The 23,432-nt window shown below is 42.6% G+C and overlaps 1 protein-coding gene across 1 annotated transcript in view; it reads left to right on the top strand.

Annotated features, from left to right (window-relative positions):
- Positions 1-23,432, top strand: part of il1rapl2 (interleukin 1 receptor accessory protein-like 2) — a 236,921-nt gene that overhangs the window by 178,564 nt on the left and 34,925 nt on the right. Inside the window, exon 5 of the mRNA XM_061236197.1 lies at positions 6,024-6,098. Within this exon, the coding sequence (XP_061092181.1) occupies positions 6,024-6,098 (75 nt within the window). The remainder of the gene's footprint in view (positions 1-6,023; positions 6,099-23,432) is intronic.

Below are 23,432 nucleotides of genomic sequence, written 5' to 3' on the forward strand. Positions count from 1 at the left end.
GTGTAAATGTATAGATATTGTAAAGTCAGCGATATGAGGAAGACATATTCAAATCCATACATTCGTGGGTGTGAATACGGCTGAGTTGACTCATATGCTGGAAGACTTCTACTGATCATGGAATTCAAGGTGACAACAATTGTGATATGATGTGTGTGCTTTTGGTGAAACTTGAAAAAAAAGAGATTTGATGCTAATATATCATGAGCCAGGGCTTTGATGCAATAACACCACACAGCTATCTTACATTAACTAGGCCACTTGAGTGAAAACAGACTATTTGATATGATGATGCAAACCACCACAAGGAAATACGACTCAGTGGAGTGAAAGATCATTTAAGAGAATTAACTTTTTTTAGCTACAGTGAAACTTGTGTCTGGTAATGAGGAATCTGACTCTCCGACTAGCCTAGCAAAAACTTTTCAGGATAGTGACTCAGGAGAGAAAGTCTTTTCTAAGCATTTTGTTACCTTTGTAGACACATTCTGTGAACAAAATGTCCCCTTACAGTCTAAAAATGTCTTTTCATGTCTGATGGTATCAAACCAATGAATTTCTTCTCTCTATATTAACCTCTTTTTTCTACATTACCATGTATGTAAAAACACCAGACAAGCAGATTGTTTAACCTGACAAAAGACAGAGACAGTGTGGAAGTTTTTTGGGAAGTGTTTGAAAGAGAAGTAATTCCACTTTCATTGCTGGAGGAATGAGATCCGGGAGACCACGGAGACTTAACGACTAGATTTGGAGGAGAAGCCAGAGAAATAGCAGAGGGTCATTATCTGTAAATGACGATTTGAATGTAGTCAGGTTCTGTTTTGGGAGCCTGGGAGAGAATAATGTGGTACATTTTGACGATGCTCTCCGAATCCATTTCAGGGCTCAGTTATGGCGAAATAATATGTGCTGACAATATTGTGTCTCTGATTCATTCCCAAGCTGTCAAACATTCCCATGTAAAGAACACTTGACAAGACACACAGGACCACATAAACTCTGCTTCTCTATTTTCATCATCTGGGTTGGCATCATATTCATTTGAATTCAGTCAATTCAGGGAGTTAATTTTATTGCAATTGATTGTGGTATTTTTCAATTCCTGAAGTTAAATACATTTTACACAGCTCAGGAACTGTACCATTATATGTATAGTGAATGAAGTTAGCTGTCGTGTTAATTATTGGTGCGTGAACTGTGAAACTGAATAGTTTCATAATATTTCATCATGCATTTTCTCTTATTGTACTTATAATACAATTTCAATTATTCATGCTGCATATCTGTCTCAATTTCTGAAAGCTTGGAAATATGGATTATAATTTCATCAACTTGTGTTTGATCCCATTCATTGTTCAGTTCAGAAGTTTATGGTTTTCACAAAATGGTCCATCACCATCAAGTTATGGACCAAAAAGTTTTCATTATAATTCCATCACCTTCTATGTCCATAGTTGTGAAATGGCCTGGAAGTGATTTTTTAAAATTGTTCATTAAATTAACCAAACAATGTTTTCCCTTCCTTTGGGCATTCTTACTTTTTAATTGATTGCCACCCATGCATGGAGGAACTGCTATAGGGAACACAACCAGCTCTATGGAGAGACAGTGCATTCACTGTCGTGTGTCAATCTGTGTGTTCCTGCGTCTGTATTAGCTTCCGCGGTGAACAGACTGATCTGAACAGTCTGATCTGCGGGGAGGTCCTTTGAGGAGGCCTGGACTTCTGCAGAGCTCACACTCTGTCCGAGCGAGTTAAGGATGCACGCTTTTTGCTGTAAGCTGTAGCTGGCGTGTCAGGTTTTCGCAGAGCAAACAAAAAGAGAAAAGGTGGTCTCTACAGACACTGTGTTGCATAAGTATTGCAGCACGGCTCTCCGTTTGAACTGAATGCAGACTGACGTCTTTCTGAGGTGAGTGTGTAATGTGAACACAAATGCACACTGCCCCAGCATGTTGAATTTATGTGAGACCACAGTGAGGCTATGAGGGCAGTGTGCTACAGTAATGGGTGTAAGAAGCCATATTTACATTTGTAGGCCAGGTGCATCTAAATACCACATCTGAAAAGAGCCTCCTCTTTCAAAAATGTTATGAAATACCCTGCAGTTATGATGTAAGCCTGTGTTCAGGGATATGCACATCCATTCGATCTGTTATAGAAAGATAAAAACTTTTGTTAAAATTATTATATTATGCCAAACTACTGTTGTAACATTTATATCATGAGGATTACTATGCATCAAGCACTGAAACACGCCAGCAGCTTTTTTTCACACCACAGCCACCAGCCATTCACACACAGAGCTGGGCCAGAGGAAACCCAGTCATACGTGTGTGCAAACAGCAAGCCACCAGCCATGCACACACAGCGCAGGGCTCAGAGGAGACCCAGTCATACGTGTGTGCAAACAGCAAGCTTCAGGCTGCAGGATGGCTTCTGGGGTCACTCGAGCAATGAACACTGTTGTCCCCTCAACTGAATCCCTCGTGTACGTCACAGGGGCTACGCAAGGGCCGACTGTGCACCACCCACGCGAGACTGATGGCCCTAGACTGCCCTGGCACGGCCCAGATTCACGCGCCACAAGTGTCACTTCTACCCAGCAGCGCCCATCACAGAATAGAGAGATTGTGCAATCTCTAATCTAAATGCCTTCTAGTGCACTGGGCTATAAAAAAACAACACAGAACATTTTGTAGCGGCTCGAACTCTGATGTTCAGTGATAACAGACACCACGGAGAGACTTTTAATCGATTTACTGTGATCGACAACTGGCAGAAATGGAGAAATGAACGCCATTCATGATGAAAAAAAAAAATAGCTGAGAAATAAAAGTCCACTCAGGATTTTTTTTTAAAAGATGAGAAATAAAAGTCCACTCAGGATGAAAAAAACAACTGAGAAATAAAAGTCCATTCAGGATTTTTTTTTTTAAACTGAGAAATAAAAGTCAATTCATGAGAAAAAGAAGCCGTACGTTGTATCAGTGGTCAGGGGTCTATTAGCGGTTAGCATCCAGGTGTAGCCCGCCGGCTACTGCGAGCGAAAGGCTAACGCTTACTCACGTGAGCCGCATGCGCTGACAACACAGCGGGCCGCGCCGCGGCAATGACTAAAGGAGGGGCGTCTGCGTTATCTCTCTGACGGAGAGGCAGCGGGGGCGTGCGTGGGCGAGCGAGCGAGGGAGGGAGAGAGAGCGAGCGAGGCCAAGGCGGAGCGGGAGATAGGCGTCCGGCTGCCGGGGCTCTGACGGGGCGGGGGGCCGCGCGGGGGCCGCTGCCTGAGAGAGGGTGGTCCGGCCGGCGGGAGAATATTAAGCGACCGCGGGCTTCGGGCGCGTGCTCCGACTCCGACGCTGACAAGAATGATAGCTTTCATTTGCATGCTAAAGCCGCGCCTGTCCCCCCAAGACGGATGGAGGGCCCCTGCCTCATCCTTCACTCCCGCGCCGCACCCCCCTCGCGCACAATGGAGAGGCCAAATTAAGCAGGGGCCCAAAGATAAGAATTTTCATAACGCACAATTTCCACACTCTCCTTGGATTGAAGGTTACGTCGAGGGCTTTCTCTCACCGTCCCCCGGGAGCTCGGAATAAACTACAGTCCAGCACGGCGTGCGCACGCCACGGGGACCTATGCTGGTCATTCATGAGTGTGTGTGTGTGTGTGTGTGTGTGTGTGCGTGCGTGTGTGTGTGTGTGTGTATATGTGTGTGTGTGTGTGTGTGTGTGTGCGCGCGTGTGTGTGTGTGTGTGTATATGTGTGTGCGTGTGTATGTGTGTGTGTGTGCGCGTGTGTGTGTGTGTGTGAGTGTGTGTGTGCGTGTGTGTGTGCACAACTCTGTTCATGCACATATTTGCTGGCTTGTGTTTGAATGCATGTATGTGTCTGTTTACATGCGAATGATCTATTGACCATGGTCTACCTCTTTGTTAAAAAAACATGTTGCTGTGTATTTAATTACATCTTTCTCTGTCAATTTTAAACTCTCTATTGTATTTTAAGTAAGCTTTTGTCCTACCATATATATTGCCCACTCATGGAATGTTTAGAAATCACTGAGCACAGAAAAATTGCTTTCCTGAATATATTTGCAAAGCGAAACCATGCTGTGTATTCCCCAGATGAAAGTTGAATGTGAGATAAATCAACATTTCATTATTAAACAACTTGCACATTGCCACAATCTCAAAAAAAAAAAAAAAGATTTATTCACATTTTTCACAAATGTAAAACCCCAGAAATCCAAAACCCTAGTTGTGATCATTTTGAATTGTCATTCCTTATTATACTGAGTGAATTGAAGTATTTCTTCTCAGTACCACTGTTTTTTTAAGGCTTAACAGAGGGGGAGCACTGGAATCATAATAGTTTTTCCTATTAGACTTTTTAACACTATTATGTATTCGGATGTGATCCAGTAGGATCAATACCTTGGACCAGCCTCAGTTTCCCTTAAGCCTCTGGCGTGTCTCTTTTCTTTATGGAGAAGTAAATCAATAAGACGCTCTCTCTTGTCTATGACCTATTACCTTACTTTGTTATGTACATTCATACCGTTGTGTTCTACAGCGGGGTCCAAAAGTCTGAGACCATATTATTATCAGCATAACAATTTGAGTGAAAAGTTGAATTAGATTAATTTCAGAATTTCTAAGTACATATGTATAAGTATACATAAACTTTATATGCACATTCTTATGCCTACTTATGCGAGGTTGAAGTGCGCTGGGTGCTGCATAAGCTCAGGTATATTCTGGAACACTCTTAGTAGCGGTTTTCATCGCGGCACGACTGTCGTGCGATGCCTTACATATTTGAGCCAAGGACCTTTTGTATTGTCAGAAAGGCCTGCGATGTTGGACCTGACTCCTCCACCCTGCAGTTCACCAGCAGTGGTGTTAGCACAACACTCCAGAGGACGAAGGCGTTTCTCATTTTTGTCATCCACTGTGGAGCTTATGGGCTCTCACTGACAAACTGTATCCCTGCCAGGGTGTGCGTGTGTGTGTGTGTGTGTGCATGAATGCAGGAGTGTGGAGGTGTGTGTGTGTGTGTGCGTGCATGAATGCATGAGTGTGGAGGTGTGCGTATATGTGTGCGTGTGTGCATGAATGCAGGAGTGTGGAGGTGTGTGTGTGTGTGTGTGTGCATGTGTGCATGAATGCATGAGTGTGGAGGTGTGTGTGTGTGTGTGTGTGTGTGTTTGTGTGTGTGCATGAATGCATGAGTGTGGAGGTGTGTGTGTGTGCATGCATGTGTGCATGAATGCATGAGTGTGGAGGTGTGTGTGTATGTGTGTGCATGAATGCATGAGTGTGGAGGTGTGCGTGTGTGTGTGCATGTGTGCATGAATGCATGAGTGTGGAGGTGTGTGTGTGTGTGTGTGTGTGTGTGCATGCATGTGTGCATGAATTCATGAGTGTGGAGGTGTGTGTGTGTGTGTGTGCATGAATGCATGAGTGTGGAGGTGTGTGTGTGTGTGTGTGTGCATGTTAGAAGCATATATTTTTTTATTCCAATTGCCCCAAGTATTAGAGGGACAGAAAGAGAGAGTGAATTAAGTGGATCCATCTGACTTGAAATAATGTGTTGAGAATACAGGGCTGATAACCCTTCACTACTTTTCCCTGTTCATTTATTGTATTTTCTTCAGTTAAAAAATGTGAACTAAGTCAGCGGGACAATGTGGGCCAATTTCACAGATTAAGCCTAATCATTGATTACATTTTATGTTTCATGGATTCTCCAAAAAAAACCCTCAAATTAGTATAATTAACCTGCCTCTGTGAAACCTGCCCAATATAATGTATAGAATAGCATTCTTAGAATCAGGGAAATATAGGTTATTCTCTTCCAGATCAAGAGACCAGAATACACCCTGGGTCTTTTGACCTCAACGAAGGTCCTAGACTGAAATCACTGACTTGGGGCCCCGACGGTCAAACTCCATGTTGCCTCTGTAGCTTTGCTCCCATAATTCCTCCTGACTTATATCTGGCTGTTCTTTTTGTAGCTCTGCTCACCACCCGGCCCCCCAAGGTCCTGTTCCCCATGGAGAGGCATCCCAGCCTGATAGACGTCCAGATGGGTAAGTCTTCTCCCAGGAGGGGCGGCTTGCTGGCTCTTCCCTCGGTTCATGTAGAAATCGGTGGCAGCAACGAGAGATTCCTCCCCGCTTTTACCTAACACCGCTTCAGTCCTCTCAGTCTCACTTACCACAGCGGGAGGGGGTCACAGTCTGCTTGCTTGGTTAGAGTAGCTCCACACTAAGTGGGGTACAGTGCAGAGGTGGGAAGTCCAGGGGTCAGAAAGTTAAAGTCCTGCCATGTGTTTCTTCCACCCATGAACTCAGCCAGCTGATTTCATTAATTTGTCATACGTCCTGACTGAAGAATTCAATTCAATGAAGTTTTATTTGTGCTGCATAGCGCTTTTCACTGAAGCCTGCCTCAAAGATGCCTTACAGAGTAGCAGAAGCAGAGTAGCAGAAATGCACCAGACCTGACCCACCAAATAGCAAGAGAGGTGAAAAGCTCCCTGGTGGGGAGAAGAACCATCAAACAGCGGTGAGAAAAAACCAATGGGAAGAAATCTCAGGAGGCCGGCTTTACAGGGGAGAACCCATCCCTCGCTGGCCGGCAAGGTGTAATGTTAGAAGGCTATAACAGGAATGTGTTAAGAATTGTGCTAATTAGCAAACCCAGGTGATCGGGACAAAATATTAAGGAAGATTTTTACTTTGTGAGAATGGATTTTCTACCTCTGGCATAGCAGCACAGCTAAGTTCACTGCCACTCACAAAAGGCAATTGTTATGTTATGATAATGTGGTATTTGATGGCGATGTGGATTATTGACAAATCGAACTGTGGCTCTGTTTCCTGACGCTGACGTAGTTGTACAGTAACTTCAAACCTTTCACATGAGAATTGCTCTAAGTGAGCGTCATGCCTAATTGTCATTGTGTGTGTTTTAGGAAGGTGTCTAATGACTGGGTGAAAATAATTAAGAAACTTCAAATCAGTCTAATTTGCCCCAAGATTAATTTGCAATGCATAAATCTTGGAGCTAATGAAAAGTGCAATGCGCACAATAATTGTTTTCTCAGAAAACAGGGTGCTAGATTCCCGAGTACCTCGTTTACATATTCAATTATAAGCTTGTTCTAACCTGGGGGAAGTTCTCACCAACAAACGCACAAATCTCTCAAACATGAATCCATTTACATAACTGGATGATTATTCAGACCAGCTTTCTTGGCTTTGCATCGATATCCAGTTTAAGTTCCCCGGTAAACCCCCAGTCAACGGTAAGGACCCAACTTGACGGCTCTGTTAACGGGTTCCCGAATGTTTCCTCGGAACGGATTTGCTGCACACCGCGGGAAGAGCTCTCCGCAAGGCTTCAATGGAGTCACACTTTTTGGCATTTCATCAGCGTGCTGTGTGAGCTCGCGTGCAATACAAACACTCTTTAAGTCTCACTCCTCGCTCAGGGCGGTTAACAATAACAAAACAATTCGGAGGAGCGCGTATTTAAGCTGTCGACTCCCCCTAAATTACAGGCCATTATTCCGCATGCTTCGACGCGGGGCCTACGAGCAGACAGCCGAGGAGATGGAGTTTCCGAGCCCCTGCGGCGGGGAGGAAACGTCGTCTCCTTGGCTGCGCTGCGTTTAAATAATGCACCGCCGCTAACAGCTGCTCGTGAAACGCATCCGAGACGAGGACGTGGACGGGGCCTGCTTCCTCCTCGCCCGGGTCAAAAACTCGATTCTGACCGCACGGCCGTTCGCCAGACTTCCCAGGTCGCTCCCGGAGCGCTGGCGGTTTCCGATTACGGGCCCCGCAAGACGAGGCCCCCGTAAGTGATTTGTTAGGAAACACCCATCATCCTCGGCTAACGTTTAAGGCTCTACCGAAGAAGAATGTTTTTCTGTACGCTCCAATCACCGCTCTGTAACCCCGGGGAGGGGAAAAAAAAAACCATGCAATATCTCGTGAGAAGATACAGACCAGCACTGATAACGAAAAACATATTCACCCCCCCCTCCTCCACATCTCTCACATAGCAAATATATGGATCCAGTATGTTTATTGCCCTCTTTTTATGGCGTGCAATCGCTTTGTCTTTTCTTGGCAGAATGGGAAAATATCTGTACTATTTCTTTTCCCCTGGAACTTTCTCAATCGTTACCTTTTTTCAGTGCGGTTATTATATTTCTGATGGGACGGCGAGCTGTGCAGCCCCAAACCAATTAAACTTAATAGAGTGAGCAGTCTGTATAACACAGCATAAATCTCTCTCATCCTGCCCGCTCCCTGCTCTTAACAATACATTTCACACCTTCTCCGAGAGGCATTAGGCCAGTGCGTCCACGGATTTACCCAGGCCGCGCGCATCTCTGAACAGCGCTGATTTTTTTACCTTCAATAAGGAACGCCTGATTCCCCCCCGGATCCCCGGCTGTATGCATCGCATAATTCACCCAGGAGATCCAGAGATCACCCCCAGCCTTGAAAATGTTATAATTGTTCCTGTTTTACGTGCTGAAAACTGCTGTATCGAGCCTGTCTTGGAAAAAAAAATGGTTGGCATTGATGTAAATCTCCTTTTACCAATGAACGTGTTGGCAGCACTGTGTATGTGTTCCAGGAAACTTGCTCTAATCATTGCCAGGACTCTGCTGGTATTGTTAATAATTTTTTTTTTCTTACCCATATCCATCTCCAGCTCCTATTTAGCTTCCTTAAATTGACCACAGAACTTGTGTTAATGTACATCAAGAAATCTCTATTTTTCATTACTGTGTATGGGGAAATTGCTTGTATATAATTATTGGCTGTAGAATAACCATTGTCCGACTTAATAAACTAAGAAACACATCCAGGCATGCAGTTGCCTGTGAAACAGATATTCATGTTTTTTTGGTTTTTTTAGAATACAGAAAACATATATTTGAATGATGTATTTGGGCTGCTGAAAGTCATGTTCAATGGAGAAACAGAATGGCATTTGTTCCTTCAGAGGCAATGAGTCTAGGCGTCGTATTTAGAAGAATAATCAGCATAATATTATATATATTTTCAGTTATTCAGTCAAAAGTATTTGAAAATAACATGGATATTGAGATGTATTCATGAATGAGAGAATGCTCAAGTCCATTTCTCACGGTGTAAGGAAGCAATTTCTTGCAGTTAAGAGGACTTGAGTATCTACATTAGGCATTTCAGACAATTAAGAATGCTTGGCTGTTCGCTAATTAGCCCTTTGATCAGGCCTAATGGAGTATGCTCTTTAAATGATGCTGGTTGTCTCCCTCTGCGTTGTATTACATGCCGCTGTAAATGCGAACAAGCATCTTATATTGATTTTCGCCCATGATCTAAAGGAAGCTTCTTCACGCTCAGCCGTTTTATGAATGATGAAGGGGGGAGGGAGTCTATCGCTGTTTCGTTGATAGGGAGGTTAAACCTCAGGTCTTGGTTGAGTAGTAGCTTCCAGAACGCCTTGTTTTCCCACTTTGGCCACAATCATTGGTATCACCTAACAATAATGATCACTTGTATGTCGTTTATAAGCTATTAGTAAATCAAGAACTAATCATTAACAAATCATTTAAATATGTTTGTAAATGATTAATTCATTATGTGTTGTCATATAGTTAATTAACAAATTATGCATAAATGATTAGTAAACAATTAGTCATTATCTACAGCAAAAGTCATCCACGACTGCAGTGTCTATTTCACTCTCTCCCTCTTTCACCATAGAATAAAGAAAAAGAAAAAACTCAAGCAGTGACAATTTGGAACACGTGGATCGCTTTCTCAAGCAAATGTTCCGCAGCGGTAAACTACAGAAATAATGATCTTCTCAGATTTTCTTTTAAGAACTGCCACTAAATTGACCTTGTGGTAAAAAAACTTCAGAAAGAAGAATGCGCACGTTAACGAAAGCCGGTCGTGAAAAGCGTATGGCGAGATGGCGAGATGAGACGCACTTTAATGTGGGCCCTGGTGGGGAACCTGTAGCCCCTGCAAAATTGATAATTAATTGTAGCGCTGAGCTGCCGTGAGCTCGTGCGGCTGGACGATTAGGCCGCAGCTGTCACTGTTTATTAGCCAAGGAGGCACCGCATGCAGGGAAGGTTTCCAAGCCCCACAAAAATCAGCTCCCCTTAACCTCCAGACCGGGAGGGCCTATTATTAGCCGCGGGGCGGAGGATAGGCGGAGGGGCGGAGGTGTACAGGGGTGCCGTGGGAACGGAGACCCCCACGACTGAGGCCTGCCTCTGCCGGCACAGGGCAGCTGCTGGAGGAGGTGCCTCTCCTGCTGTGGGTCTCTCGCGTTAAAGCACAATTAACCCGCGTTAGGAGGCTCTGTAGCCTAGCCGCCAGGGCTGCCGTGTGAGACGGGGCATTAAGAGCGATGTGGCCTCGTCCTCCTTATCGTGGGTGGCACGGTGGTACGGTGGGTCGCACTGTCACCTGTCGGCGAGACGGTCCTGAGCTCGAGTTCTGGCACAAGGCTTTCTGTGTGGAGTTTACATGTTCTCTCTGTGTCCATATGGGGTTCCTCTGCATCCGGTTCTTCCCACAGTACAAAGACATGGCTACCGTTAGGTTAGGCTACCGGGGGGGCATTAACAGGGTGTTGCTGTAAAAGAGAACGCGTGCTCGGTCAACCCACTCTATATAAATACAGGTTATTATATAAATTATTTCAGATGGAGAAATGCAGGAATATTTGCTTGTTTTCTTGAAGGCAGGTGGAGAGGGGAGAGCCAGGGTGGACTTGGAGAATATCAAACGGGGGTTTTGTGCAACCTCAGGTAAACAATAACGCGAAATTGCTTAATGCGGTTGTTTGGAGTTTTTTTTTTTTGGGCGGCCCTGTTATTTGATCGCGGTATCCCCTAATCTGATCACGGGGACGTTGACAAATGGGAAGCATTGTTTTATATCTGAACTTGTCAGTTTGTGTCAATGGCTTCTGTCATCCCTCAGTGGCTGGGCGGTTTTGCGAATCTCTCTTTGGCCTTGTCGTCTGTGTCTGTGTGTGTTCTAATGTGAGACACACGTACTGCCGGAGACAAATATAAGTCTTTCTGGTGAGTAAGGCGAGACGGACGCTCCATCGGAGCGCGGGTATTTACGCCTCATATAAATACACAGGGAGTGACAGGGAACAGAAGCAGCGGGGAGCCCCCGCTGGGTTCAGAAAGAGGCTGGTGTCATGATGACAGAGTAACAGCCAGGGAATGGAGTCCAGGGCGGGCTCCGCTCTCTCCTCCTGCTGTCGTTTGTCATCGGAGGGAGCCACCAGACTCATGAATATGTTAATGTGTGCGTTTGCCCTGATTGGAGGACAGACGGAGAGTAACAGGAACAGGAAGGAGAGAGTGCGATAGAGAGTGATATGCAGCGCAGGGCAGTCAGCTTCATATTGTTGCTTTATATCCACTTTGTGATGAAGATACTATAGCATGGGATCATAGATGTTATGTACTGAGAAAGCCAATGGCAGAGAGTTTGTCAGAATCTTCCACAGGATAGTACCCTCACACATACATAGCCATGGTTAATTACCCCGGAATGCAGAGTAAAATGCAGTGTTAACTCAGCTCTTAGAGAGTACATATGGTCTCCTTGACTCGTGTGTACTCTGCCAGATTTGAATTAACACTGAACATTTTGTTGTGCAGCAGTCACACTTTTCGACTTTTGTCGCTAAATATTTTTCTGGAGAGCCGCGTCATTCCAAGGAGTTGATTGGTCAAAGGGCGATGCTTTTATATGTTTCAAGCCGGTAGCCTGAACGTGACCTGCCCTGGACCAGGCTAGCCATGCAGCATACTGTACGTTGCCCAGGCGATATGCCCCAATTCAAACTCAGCTTCATAGTACGGGAAACCCAGGGTTAGCACTTAGATTAGTTCGCAAGCCCCATAATCTCACTTTGTAGTACACTTTGTTTTAACCTAACGCAGGTTTGTACCTACATTGTCTCCTTTTGTAGTTATACAGCTGGTTCACTTGAAACAAATCATGGTTTCCTTGAAATATTAAATACTGATATGTATATTCCAGACATGCCATCCAGACAAACACCATTAATTATTCTGAATTGTTTTTTTATTTTTTTATTAGGTGTTTTCCTCAACAAAACAGAAAATGCATGAAGCCATAGTAAAACTCTACAGACACCCCATATATCTGACAAATGACTGGCAATGGACATTCACAACATCTGGGTCCATTGCTAAATAAAAAACTGTGTGGAGACATTTTTCTGTCAATAAATGATAGCTCCTGCTTAAAACATATATATTCAGCCCAGTTCCTATTATCCCCCAGTCATAATTCTTAAACAATTCTTCAAACTCTACCCTTAACTTCCCAGCAGCTCTGGTAATATTCCAGTGTACTCACAGAGGAGCGTTTTTGTAGACCATCTCCGCTGGGCCTTTACAATGTGCAAATCTAATACTGGTTTCATTTTCAAATGTATTCACAGTAAAATGGCTCTATTCAAAACTACTCCTGCCACTCATGATACTCATGATAGTCACTCAAGTGTACTGTAGTCGTGAAGTCATACCATCATACTAGGGCTTTAGACATTAATGCATCAACTGGGTAGATAAAGTTACGATCACAGATTATTTTTAATTGAGCCAGTATTATCATACAACTCCTTGATTCATATCAAGATCATTGAAAAATGGAAGGCCTAAAGGAGATGATATCTAGCCAGAGGGTGAAGTTGTGCATAGGGTTACTTTTCAACATACATTAGTATCACACTGAATCGTCAATTATTATTTATGATAGAGAACATCCACAATGTATAATTCTTTCAATAATGCATAGTCCAGATTATTATTATATGATTCTCATAAGTGCTCACTGTGGCATGAAGTACTGGGAAACAATGCAAGGCTCTCCTGAGATTCATTTAACGACTAATGCCAAGCCAATTAAAGTGGCTGCTATTCTCCACACACTGCAGAGGACACCGTCTCTGTAATTCCTTTTCATTGAAGATTTTCTCAATTTGTGACATAAATAAACAGAATATAATTGTCTCTGCTGTGTCTAAAATGTCTTTTTTCTTTTGTTGGTTGTTTCAAAGGAGAACAATGAGGAAGGGAGAGAAGGACACAGCGTTGTGTCACTTTAATTGCCTAGGCTGTCCTGACCTTGTCACAATTAACGGTGGCCAATCCAAAATAAGGAAGGACAGAGAGGATAAAATTGGATACCATTGTTGATGCAAATATGTGTAAGAAAGAAAATATCATTTAGCAGTGTACCACACGCTTTCACTGGCAATATAATACTTCATAATATTTATTTTCATCTTCCGGTCTTCAACTTCAATAAGTAAATAAGTTGTTTCACTTAACTACTCTATTTATAAAAAATAACAATTACCACGATCTTACTGAAGTGGATCATTTCGGGAAGCATGTTTCATATTTTATGGTTTCTAAGGGAACAGTAGTTTGCTGTATGGTATCCAACAGCTATTTTTTGTTTATGGTAAATGGTTGGCATTTATATAGCGCCTTTATCCAAAGCGCTGTACAATTGATGCTTCTCATTCACCCATTCATACACACACTCACACACTGACGGCGATTGGCTGCCATGCAAGGCACCAACCAGCTCGTCAGGAGCATTTGGGGGTTAGGTGTCTTGCTCAAGGACACTTCGACACAGCCCGGACGGGGTATTGAACCGGCAACCCTCCAACTGCCAGACGACTGTTCTTACTGCCTGAGCCATGTCGTTTATGTTGAGATTACAAAATAAATATGGATGTTCAGATGACCAGATGTTCATGGTTCGCACATTTATGCCATACACTCATACCCTAGGTCCCTGTTGTGAGGGGTTCATGATTTCATCATGTTGTTCTCCGGTTGTCATATATATTTTCATATATAAAGGTGGCCTGTAGTGTCGTGGTTACGGTACATGACTGGGACCCACAAGGTTGGTGCTTCTTAACCCTGCATTGCTCCAGGGGTGGCTTGTCTCCTGCTTAGTATAATCAACTGTACGTCGCTCTGGATAAGAATGTCTGCCAAATGCCATTAATGTAATGTAACGTTGTGCAGTAGGCCTACTGTATATATTGGTCTTACCATTCTATTGTATCCTTGGAGCACAATTCCACTGCCATAGGTTTTATTTAAAAATGGATACGTTACTGGTGGCCCATGTCTCCCTGCCCATCTCATCAGCTTAATTTGCAGGGTTCAGGTTCTGTGGTCACTTCTAGCACTTGGAACTGTACTACCCTCTGGGGCAGATGTGTCAAACTTCAGTCCTGGAGGGCAGCAGTGTCTGTAGGTGTTTGTGGTTTCCTTTCAATCAGCAGCCAATTAAGGCTGAGAACAAGGTGTGTGGAGTCTTTAGCCAATGAAAGAATTATATTCATCACTAGTGCTGAAACACACCAAAAACCAACAGACCCTCCAGGGCTGGAGCTTGACCCCTGTTCTAGGGTCTTCAGTGCATATGTCCCTGGTTACGGTTATTTACTTTGTCTGACGTCCTTCTGGATAAGAGCATCTGCCAAATGCCTGTAATGTCTCAGAACAGGAGTGACAGCACAGAGGCAATGAGAGCACTCACAGACGACATTTCCACTAAACCAGATCTGCCAAAATCAAGACTCAAATTATTATAATTGACTGATGTGTCATTTTTAAGAATTTCAAAGCAAATTATTTGTAAACAAACCTGAAAGTGAAAATCTGGTGTGACATAATCCACTCAAAACTATCACTTGAGAATACCATGCCTCAACATGTCGATATCAGGAGCACTCATGAAATACTGAAAAATACTACAATAATCATCTTGCTGTTTTGATATAAGTCCTCAAACATTAAAAGGTTTCTGCGACTTGGATTATAGATTTTTGTTTTGTTGTACAATCAATTTGTTAAATGGTAAAGCCCACTTATTTAGCAGGCTCTCTAATACCACTGCAGTCAAATGGATGTACAAGTATAATACCCGAAATACAGAAAAAAAAAAATACATAAAAGGGATGCATTTTATTTTCACCTCGTAGGGTGCTAGACCGAAACATCAGAGCTGAGTATTTGACTGGCTTAGCCAGGTAGAAATTCCTTGTAATACAGAAGACACGGGTTAGCTGTATATTGCCTTGCCACTGGCTAACAAGTGGGTGATTCTGCTTTTGAATGACAAATTCACTCCCCAAAATTCCTATTAGGAGCAAGCGTGGCAAGCTGTCCCAACCTGTTGATGTTGAGTGTACAGCCTGTCATGTTAAACCCGTAACATCCACCAGGGATGGCTTAAGCAGTTAATGTAATCATGCTACCATACTGTTGACAACACTTATATTGCTGCATGATGCTAATTAATTAGTCAATTAAAAGCAATTGTTTTGTCACAATACAGTGGTGCGTTTGTTTCTTGAGCATAATTTCATGTATGATACTGTATGTGTTTCAGCTGAATGACATCATTTTAATGTGCTAGATAGGAAATGAAATGTGTTTACAGGTTTGTATTGCTCTATTAAATGGCTTTTTTAAACTTCTTCCTGCCGATGAACAAGATAAGTTTCTTCCCCATGCTGTGTGGTATAAAAAAAGAAGATTATGACACATTTGTAAATAAAATAACAGATGGCACTTTTCCTGAATCTCACGCTCAAGAATCTTGAGAATCAAAAAATAATCTTATGGAAATAAAATTTAGTTTGGGAAAACATGTAACCCAGTTGAACATATTGTTAAAATCTGTGGTTTTCTAGTGGGCAATAGTGTTGTTTAATTTATGACAAATGTATCAATCAGTTTTGATGTTCATGATTATTCCTATTTAATTACGCAATGGTTTACCCCCAAAGGCTTAAAAGTGCATGATTCAAATTCTCTTGGGAGCATAAATTAAGTGTAAAATATCAAAGTTTGTTGCTTTGAAGTGGCATAAGACGAGGAGGGTTTTTTTTTTAATAACCTTGATGACTTTTTTTGCAGTAGTGATTGTTCCTGTAAATAGATTAGGATAATATGTATCGTTATGGTTTTTGCTTTATCTTCGTTAGAATCGCCCTAGAATCCTTCAAATGGTAACATTAATTTTTATTTTCTTTATTTGTTTTAATTAAACTATTAGTTATTTTCTGTGGCTTCACCTGCTTATCACAACATTACATTACATTACATTACATGGCATTTAGCAGACGCTCTTATCCAGAGCGACGTACAACGAAGTGCAAATCAAACACAAGTATAAGTGCGAAGAGGACAAAAAATAAAACTATATCTATACAAGTAAAAATATCTATACAATCTATACATGAGTGCCATTACAGCCTAAGGCTAATCATGGTGGTGAGTTGGGGAGGGAAAGGTGTAGCCTGAAGAGATGAGTCTTCAGTCAGCGACTCTGCTGTCAGAGACTCTGCTGTTCTGACATCCACAACCTTCTAGTCAGAAGGCCAGTGGTTTTATCTCCCTTGATTTAATATTCCTTACACACTCAGTAAAAAAGATACAAAACTTTGTCATTATAGGTATATGAAATTGCACCCCTCATTCGTTTAATAATAATTTTGTGCCTTTTTGTCGGTATTTATTTGTACCCAAAAAACAGTCCTGTACCTTTCGTACATTTGGGAAATGTATTCCTCAAAGAACAAATGTTCTGGGCCTCCACTGTGCCTTTCTTTCTGCAAGCGTACCCTTTGCATCTCTCAGTGATTCGACTCTATTGTGTGAACTGCGCAGGAATCGGCTCAAAGTCACGAATCGCCTCAAAGTCGTGTTCATCATTACGGTCACTTTGCCACCCCCCCCGGGTGCAGAGGAAAATCTCTCTTAAATTGGAAAACATGTCACCTGTGATGAAAAGGAGGAAGGGAAGCATAATGCAATTTAATTACCTTCTCTGACTCCGCGGAAGGCAGAACCTCGCTTTTCGTGGGCAGCGTTCCAGAGCGCGGGGTATTAAATTTTGAGAAGGTGGAGAGCTGGGGCATGGGCCACCTCGCGGTTCAGGGGGTAACACATTGTGTGCTCAGTGGCTGCCCCCCTCCGTCTCCATCCGCGCGTTGCGCGTCTGCCCCCGGCAGCGGTACTACATCACGGCGGAGCTGACCCGAAATGGCCGCCTGGCACTTGATTCCGGCACTCCAGCGACTCCCTTTGAAAGGAGATGAGCCAAAATGAAAATGTCAGGCCATTAGCGCGGCTTGTTTCACAACACATTCGTACCCCGTCACGGCTGTACTTTTAAAATGCAAATGCGCCTTTTAGTGTCCTAAACCTGCGCGATGAGTATCCGCGCTTGGGTTCATCGGAAGAGGAAGGATAAGCCTCTCAACAAAATTATTTAACGAGCTATCTCTGCTTTTTGCACTCAGAAATCGTAGGCAGGTTATGACACTGGATACTTCACAAAGCCTTATTTGGTGGCCATTCAAATAACCATTGTGCCCTCGATTAAATGTGTTAAAACTTTAATTGGGATAACTTATTTGATTTAACTGTGATGAAATGAGATTCTCTATTTTTAACAATGAGCCTTCTGCAAATGAAATCATGATACCCACCATCCACAGCCTTCATTTCAATGAGCTGGATGACCAAAGGCCCATTCTAGATCACAAGGTTCCTCAATACTTCTATGGTTGATTGCCATTTGGTTTATAGTTGATGAAACAGAAATAAACTGTCACGCTGTGCATTTCCACCATGGGATTAGAACCACAGCTGGAGATGAGGTGTGCTCCTTCATTGTGTACTAAGGACTGAAGTGTTATTCTTCATTTCAGAGTGCTGATCATAATCAGTCTGCTGGTAAATAGCCACTTGTCTGGAGAGCAGAGAACCTGTCATCTGGAAATTACAGTATGTTCAATTTGTCTTTTTCTTTATTCATATATGTCATCCTGACACCAGCACATCATTGCATCATGTATCTTGGAGAGGCTCGTGAATCTTTGCTGTTTTCGTATTCCGTTGGGGGCAGGACTTGATTTGATTGGCAGCTCGGTGAGAGGATGGGGGACCTGGTTGTGATGCGTTCAGTGGGATCACGCTCATGCCCCAATCACTTCACAGAGTGGCGACTCCAGCGATGCAGGCTTGAGTGGCCACTACAAAGGATGAATGAGTATGAAGCTGTTGTTTTGCCATAGCGGATTGGCAGTAGTAATTGCACACAATATTGGCAATCAGGAGCGGGGGTTTCACGTTATGCATGTTTGCTAATGCCAGTGAGCAAAAGACGGAATCTAGAAATCTGTGACTGAGAGACATTTTGATACAAACCGACTAATTAGTTCAGGTTTCACCTGGATGTAGCCTGGGCACTTCCTAGTTGGCTAGATGCCTTTCCCTTATATATAGCCAAGTTTTCATCCGTGGCTAGATAGGTAGGTCTAGAGATGTCTAGATATCTAGGTGTTCGGGTGAAAACCTGGCTATATTCCAGGCAAGATGCAATGTTCCAGATTATCGTGCAGCCCCATTTAAAAATCCCATCCAAAAAATGTCAGGCTAGATTCATCAGGTCACACTTTACATTTAAAGGGGCTTGTATTTATTTATTTTTTTCATTGTGTGCAATGCTTGTATTGGGCTGAAAGCATGGAGTCTGAGGGATTAATCAGTCATCTGGAGGGTGAGGTGTTTTTCCAGTCCAGTGAATTGGATTGGAGGCACCTCATTGTTGGAATAGTTTCGCTTTCTCGGGTCAGATTTAAGTGATGCGCAGCAGAGTACTTATGCAATCAAATGGAAGCTGGGCAGATAAACAACTCAACCATTTAAGTGTTTAAACCACAGCTACTGTACCTACGGCTCCTAGTGAAAGATGTAGTCGTTCTTTTATCATATCTGTTGTAATCAGAATAGGATTTAGCCATACAGTAGCAAAAGGAACCACAGTCACCTACTGCTCCTAGTGAAAGATGTAGTTTATTTTGTCATCTCTTGTAATCATGCCTCACTTCTAGACTAGGACTTAGCCATACAGTAGCAATATGTCACAGTGTAGTGTGAACCACAGTTATCCACTGCTCCTAGTGAAAGAAGTTGTTTATTTTGTGATCTCTCTTAATCATGCCTCACTTCGAGCATAAGACTTTGCTGTAGCTTTACTGATTTAGCCAAAGCTTTTCTGTGTGAACTGCACTTGATCTCCATGGCTATGGATAGCATAATAAAGAATTGCACTTTATTACAACCTATGTTTGGATGTATTCCAATGTTCCAATTATAGAGTGAAATGTTCAGTGTACTCTTATAAAGTATATATGGCCCTACTTGAACGGATATGCACTTAGCTGGACATATGCAGACATGGTATTATACAAGTACTTCTCCCTCCAAGTACTCTGTACATTCAGCCAGTCCACCCACCTTGGATCACAATATGCTATGTGTGCTGTGGGCTGTGGGTCTGTTTTCTGAACCTCCTCATGTAGTGCAAATACAGGCTTAAACAAAGGTTGGAAATAACACATGCTGAACTCACAGGTTCACAAACAATGCAAAACAATACATTATCGCAGTAGCCAATGTGCCAGGCCATTAGCTTGTTTTCAATAATGTTTGTCCCTCTTTCGATGTGAAATCCTGAACGGCAACATGGCTGCAACCATATCCAAGTTAATAACCTAATGCCACATCAATCTCTTCCAAAACCAAAGGCTCTTGAATGAAATTGGATTTTTATTAAGTTTAAAGCCCTGGAAAAGCCCTTGGAGGCCGATGATTCGATTGTGAGAAGATTATGTATTCTCAGTCTTTGACCTAGTTCTTAAGTCCTTGACCTGACACATTCAGTGCGTCACCTGTGAACTCCACTCAGCCACAGAGTAGTGCCGGGGTCTTAATTCCAGATTGCCAGGGGGGGAACTTTATCAAGAAAACCTTTCTTTTGGTCCGAGCTACTTAGAAGGTTAATTTATACAGAACCGTGTGGTTCCATTCCCCTCTAAGACTGTCTTAGAGCTGCAATTTCAAATACGCTTTATGACAGATTCTCTAAGGACTTCACTTTAGGTCAAGGAGTTTCTAGAGGCTAGAGCTGCCATATGTTCACCCTACCTCTCCAGCTTCTCTCACCTTTAATCTAGCTGGTTTGGCCATAAGTGATTTATTTGTTTTCCTCTCTCTCTCTCTCTCTCCACTTTGCAGAACCCACAAAGCCAACAGGTATTTAAGCTTTTCTTTCATGACAGATGTCAGGGCAGACTGCATTTGGCCTAGTAGAAAATTGAACCAGTCTGTGAGCTCTTTTTATTTCAGGATATTTATAGGCTCGCTCTGCTGTTTTCAAGAAAATGAAAACGGAAAACTTTGTGGGTACAGTATAGTCAACATTCCTGGTGTATGGAGGCATAGACCCCAGTGGAAACATTTCTGGTGTTCCTTATTGCCACAGATCAGAACATTCTTTTGGTACTCTGGTATCCATGGTAAATGTCAATGGTCTGCATTTATATAGCACCTTTATCCAAAGCACTGTATAATTGATGCTTTTCATTCACACATTCACACAACACACACACACACCAAAGGTGATTGGCTGCCATGCAAGGCACTGACCAGCTTCTCAGGAGCAATGGGGGTCTTGCTCAGGGATACTTTGACAAGCCCAAGGCGGGATCGAACCAGCAATCCTCTTTCCTTGATTTCCTTGATTCCTCCATCCTTCTGTCGTTTCCTTGCATCTTCTGTAGGCTGGAGCTAAGGAGCTAGGAAGAGATCAAAGGAAATGATACAAGGAGGTAAAAATAAGCGATTGGAAGGATTTCTTGGTTTACCTGGCTCTGGCTCCTCAGAGATCAATATGTTCATCGTTTCTCAAGGGTGGATCAAGACATTCTGTATTACGCTTATTCCACCCATTACATTACATCACATTATTGGCATTTGGCAGACGCTCTTATCCAGAGCGATGTACAGTTGATTAGACTAAGCAGGAGACAATCCTCCCCTGGAGCCCTGGCCCTTAACCCTGGAGCAATGCAGGGTTAAGGGCCTTGCTCAAGGGCCCAACGGCTGTGCGGATCTTATTTTGGCTACACCCGGATTAGAACCACTGACCTTGCGTGTCCCAGTCATTTACCTTAACCACTACGCTACGCTACAGTTCCTGGTAGGGCCCTTCTGCTTTGAGGCCTGAGGAAGTGGCTACTTTGGCGCCTGAAGAACTGGCTGCCACTCTGTCCACCTGAATGGGCACTGAAGCTAGTAGAAAAGTCAGAGTGCCATCGGTGACTACTTTGAGGCCTGGAGAAGTGGCTAGTTTGAGGCCTAAAGAAGTGGCTGCTTTGAGGCCTGGAGAACTGGCTACTTTGAGGCCAGAGGAAGTGGCTGCCACTTTGTCCACCTGAATGGGCACTGAAGCTAGTAGAAAAGTCAGAGTGCCATAGGTGGGAGACATAGTCTGGCTATCTTGCAGTGACAAACTGGATTATAATTCTTCACAGTGTCTGCAGCCAGGCTGCTTTCTCATTGATATTACTTCAGCTCCTGAACACAGCCCGGCGGGGTACTCTTTCAAGAAGTTTGACTTGCTGGAGGCGAAAATATTTTTTTTCAAGCTGTTGCCTTGTTCAATGATCAAGGGGTACTATAATTTACAGAATACCAAATACATTTCCACATTTCTACAAAGTGGCACGAAGCACAAAGAATATTTATAATTGTACACATTTAAAAAGAAATAAAAGTATATAAAAAAGAAAGGTTCATTTTCAGAGGAATGCTTTATGAGACAGCTTCACTTAGAATGAAGGCAGTTTAAAATAACTTCATTACAGTCATTTCTGTCAGAAACTCTAAGAAACTCTAACTGCCTACCTCTCAGTGTTGTATAAGTAAGGGATATGCCCTGCCAAACTGAAATTTGATGGATGTCATACCTGTCATCTCAGTAAACATGTTTCAGATACACTATATAAATAGCCAATTGTGCATACTGTATTTTTCATAGCATCCCATACTTCTCTGCTACAACTATCAGTTCTGCTTTAAAGCTGACCATAATTTAAATTTAAATTTAATTTTCATACATATATAATTCATCTCTCCATATAAATTGCCTTTGCCATCAATTACAACAATACTGCAAATATGTTTACTGTTTGTGTATTCCCTATATTATGTGTACAGTATTCCCTGTTACTATATTGAAAAATTCTTTATTAGTTTTTCATTTTTTAACCAAATACATTTCTTTCATTTTAAAAAACATAATTTACTTATTTGCCTACACCACAATTTGAGATTTGTAATAAAAAAAATTGCATGTGGTTAAGCACAGTATATGCATTCAGCATATGAAAGGCATGCTCAATTGGGTTCAGGTCGAGTGATTCACTTTTCAGCTTCAAAAAACTCCTTTGCTGCTTTCACAGTATATTTGGGATCATTGTCTTGCTGTAGAATGAACTGCCGGCCAGTCAATTTTGAGGCATTTGCTTGAACTTGAGCAGATAGGATGTGTCCATAGAGGAAAGTTTTATACCTGCATTACGGAGGCAAATAAACACACCTGAGCAATTACAAACACCTGTGAATCCATGTGTCCCAACCATTATGGTGTCTTGAAATGGGGTGACTATGTATAAACACTGCTGTAATTTCTAGAAGAACATTTTAAGAAAATGCTGACATTTTGAATGTTTCAACTTCAACATCAGGGAGATTCTGCTGTGAGGGCCGTTTTCACAGATGAAACAGGACCTGTACGCTTGAATGAAGAAGATGACGCTGAGTTCCTGGTGGTTCCACAGAACCTGTGTGTGACTTGAGCAGGAGAATTGGAGTGCTCTCGCTGTAGGTATTGGGGTACCGTTTAAAGCCAGCTCCGCAGGCACTGAAACTTCAGGCCGAGTTGCCCAAACTGAAGAGAGCTGCAGACATCCCACACTTTATGATTCTCGACAGTTTTATGAGTTTGAGGAAAATAGATGTTTCATTTGGTCGACTAGATTTAGCTTCGCTATCTGCGGATTCTTGGAGTCTACTTCTGCGCTGAGGTTTTTTTTTTCTTCCGTTTTTTATGGTCATATTCTTTTTGCACAGACAGCCTGAAAGGATGACAAGACAGCGATCATTTGTGCAAATATTAGATTTAATTAAATCTGTTTATACTTTATTTGTAAATCCCCATTATAAATCCTGGGTTGGATTCCCATTAGTTTTGAAGGTTTCAGCGTACTTGTTATGAAGTCTGTGTTTATTAGATTTCTGTCTGGGTGAGTTAAATGTGCTGCTTTAGGTAACACCCCCTTAACTGTTGGATATTTTATATTAGCTTGGTAGTTACTTGAATTTATAGCTTGATCCATAGTATATATAAATGTGAAGGGCACATTTGTTCTTCATTTCCTGCTATAAGGGATTT

The sequence above is a fragment of the Conger conger genome, chromosome 3, assembly GCF_963514075.1.
Source record: "Conger conger chromosome 3, fConCon1.1, whole genome shotgun sequence".
NCBI classification, from domain to species: domain Eukaryota; kingdom Metazoa; phylum Chordata; class Actinopteri; order Anguilliformes; family Congridae; genus Conger; species Conger conger.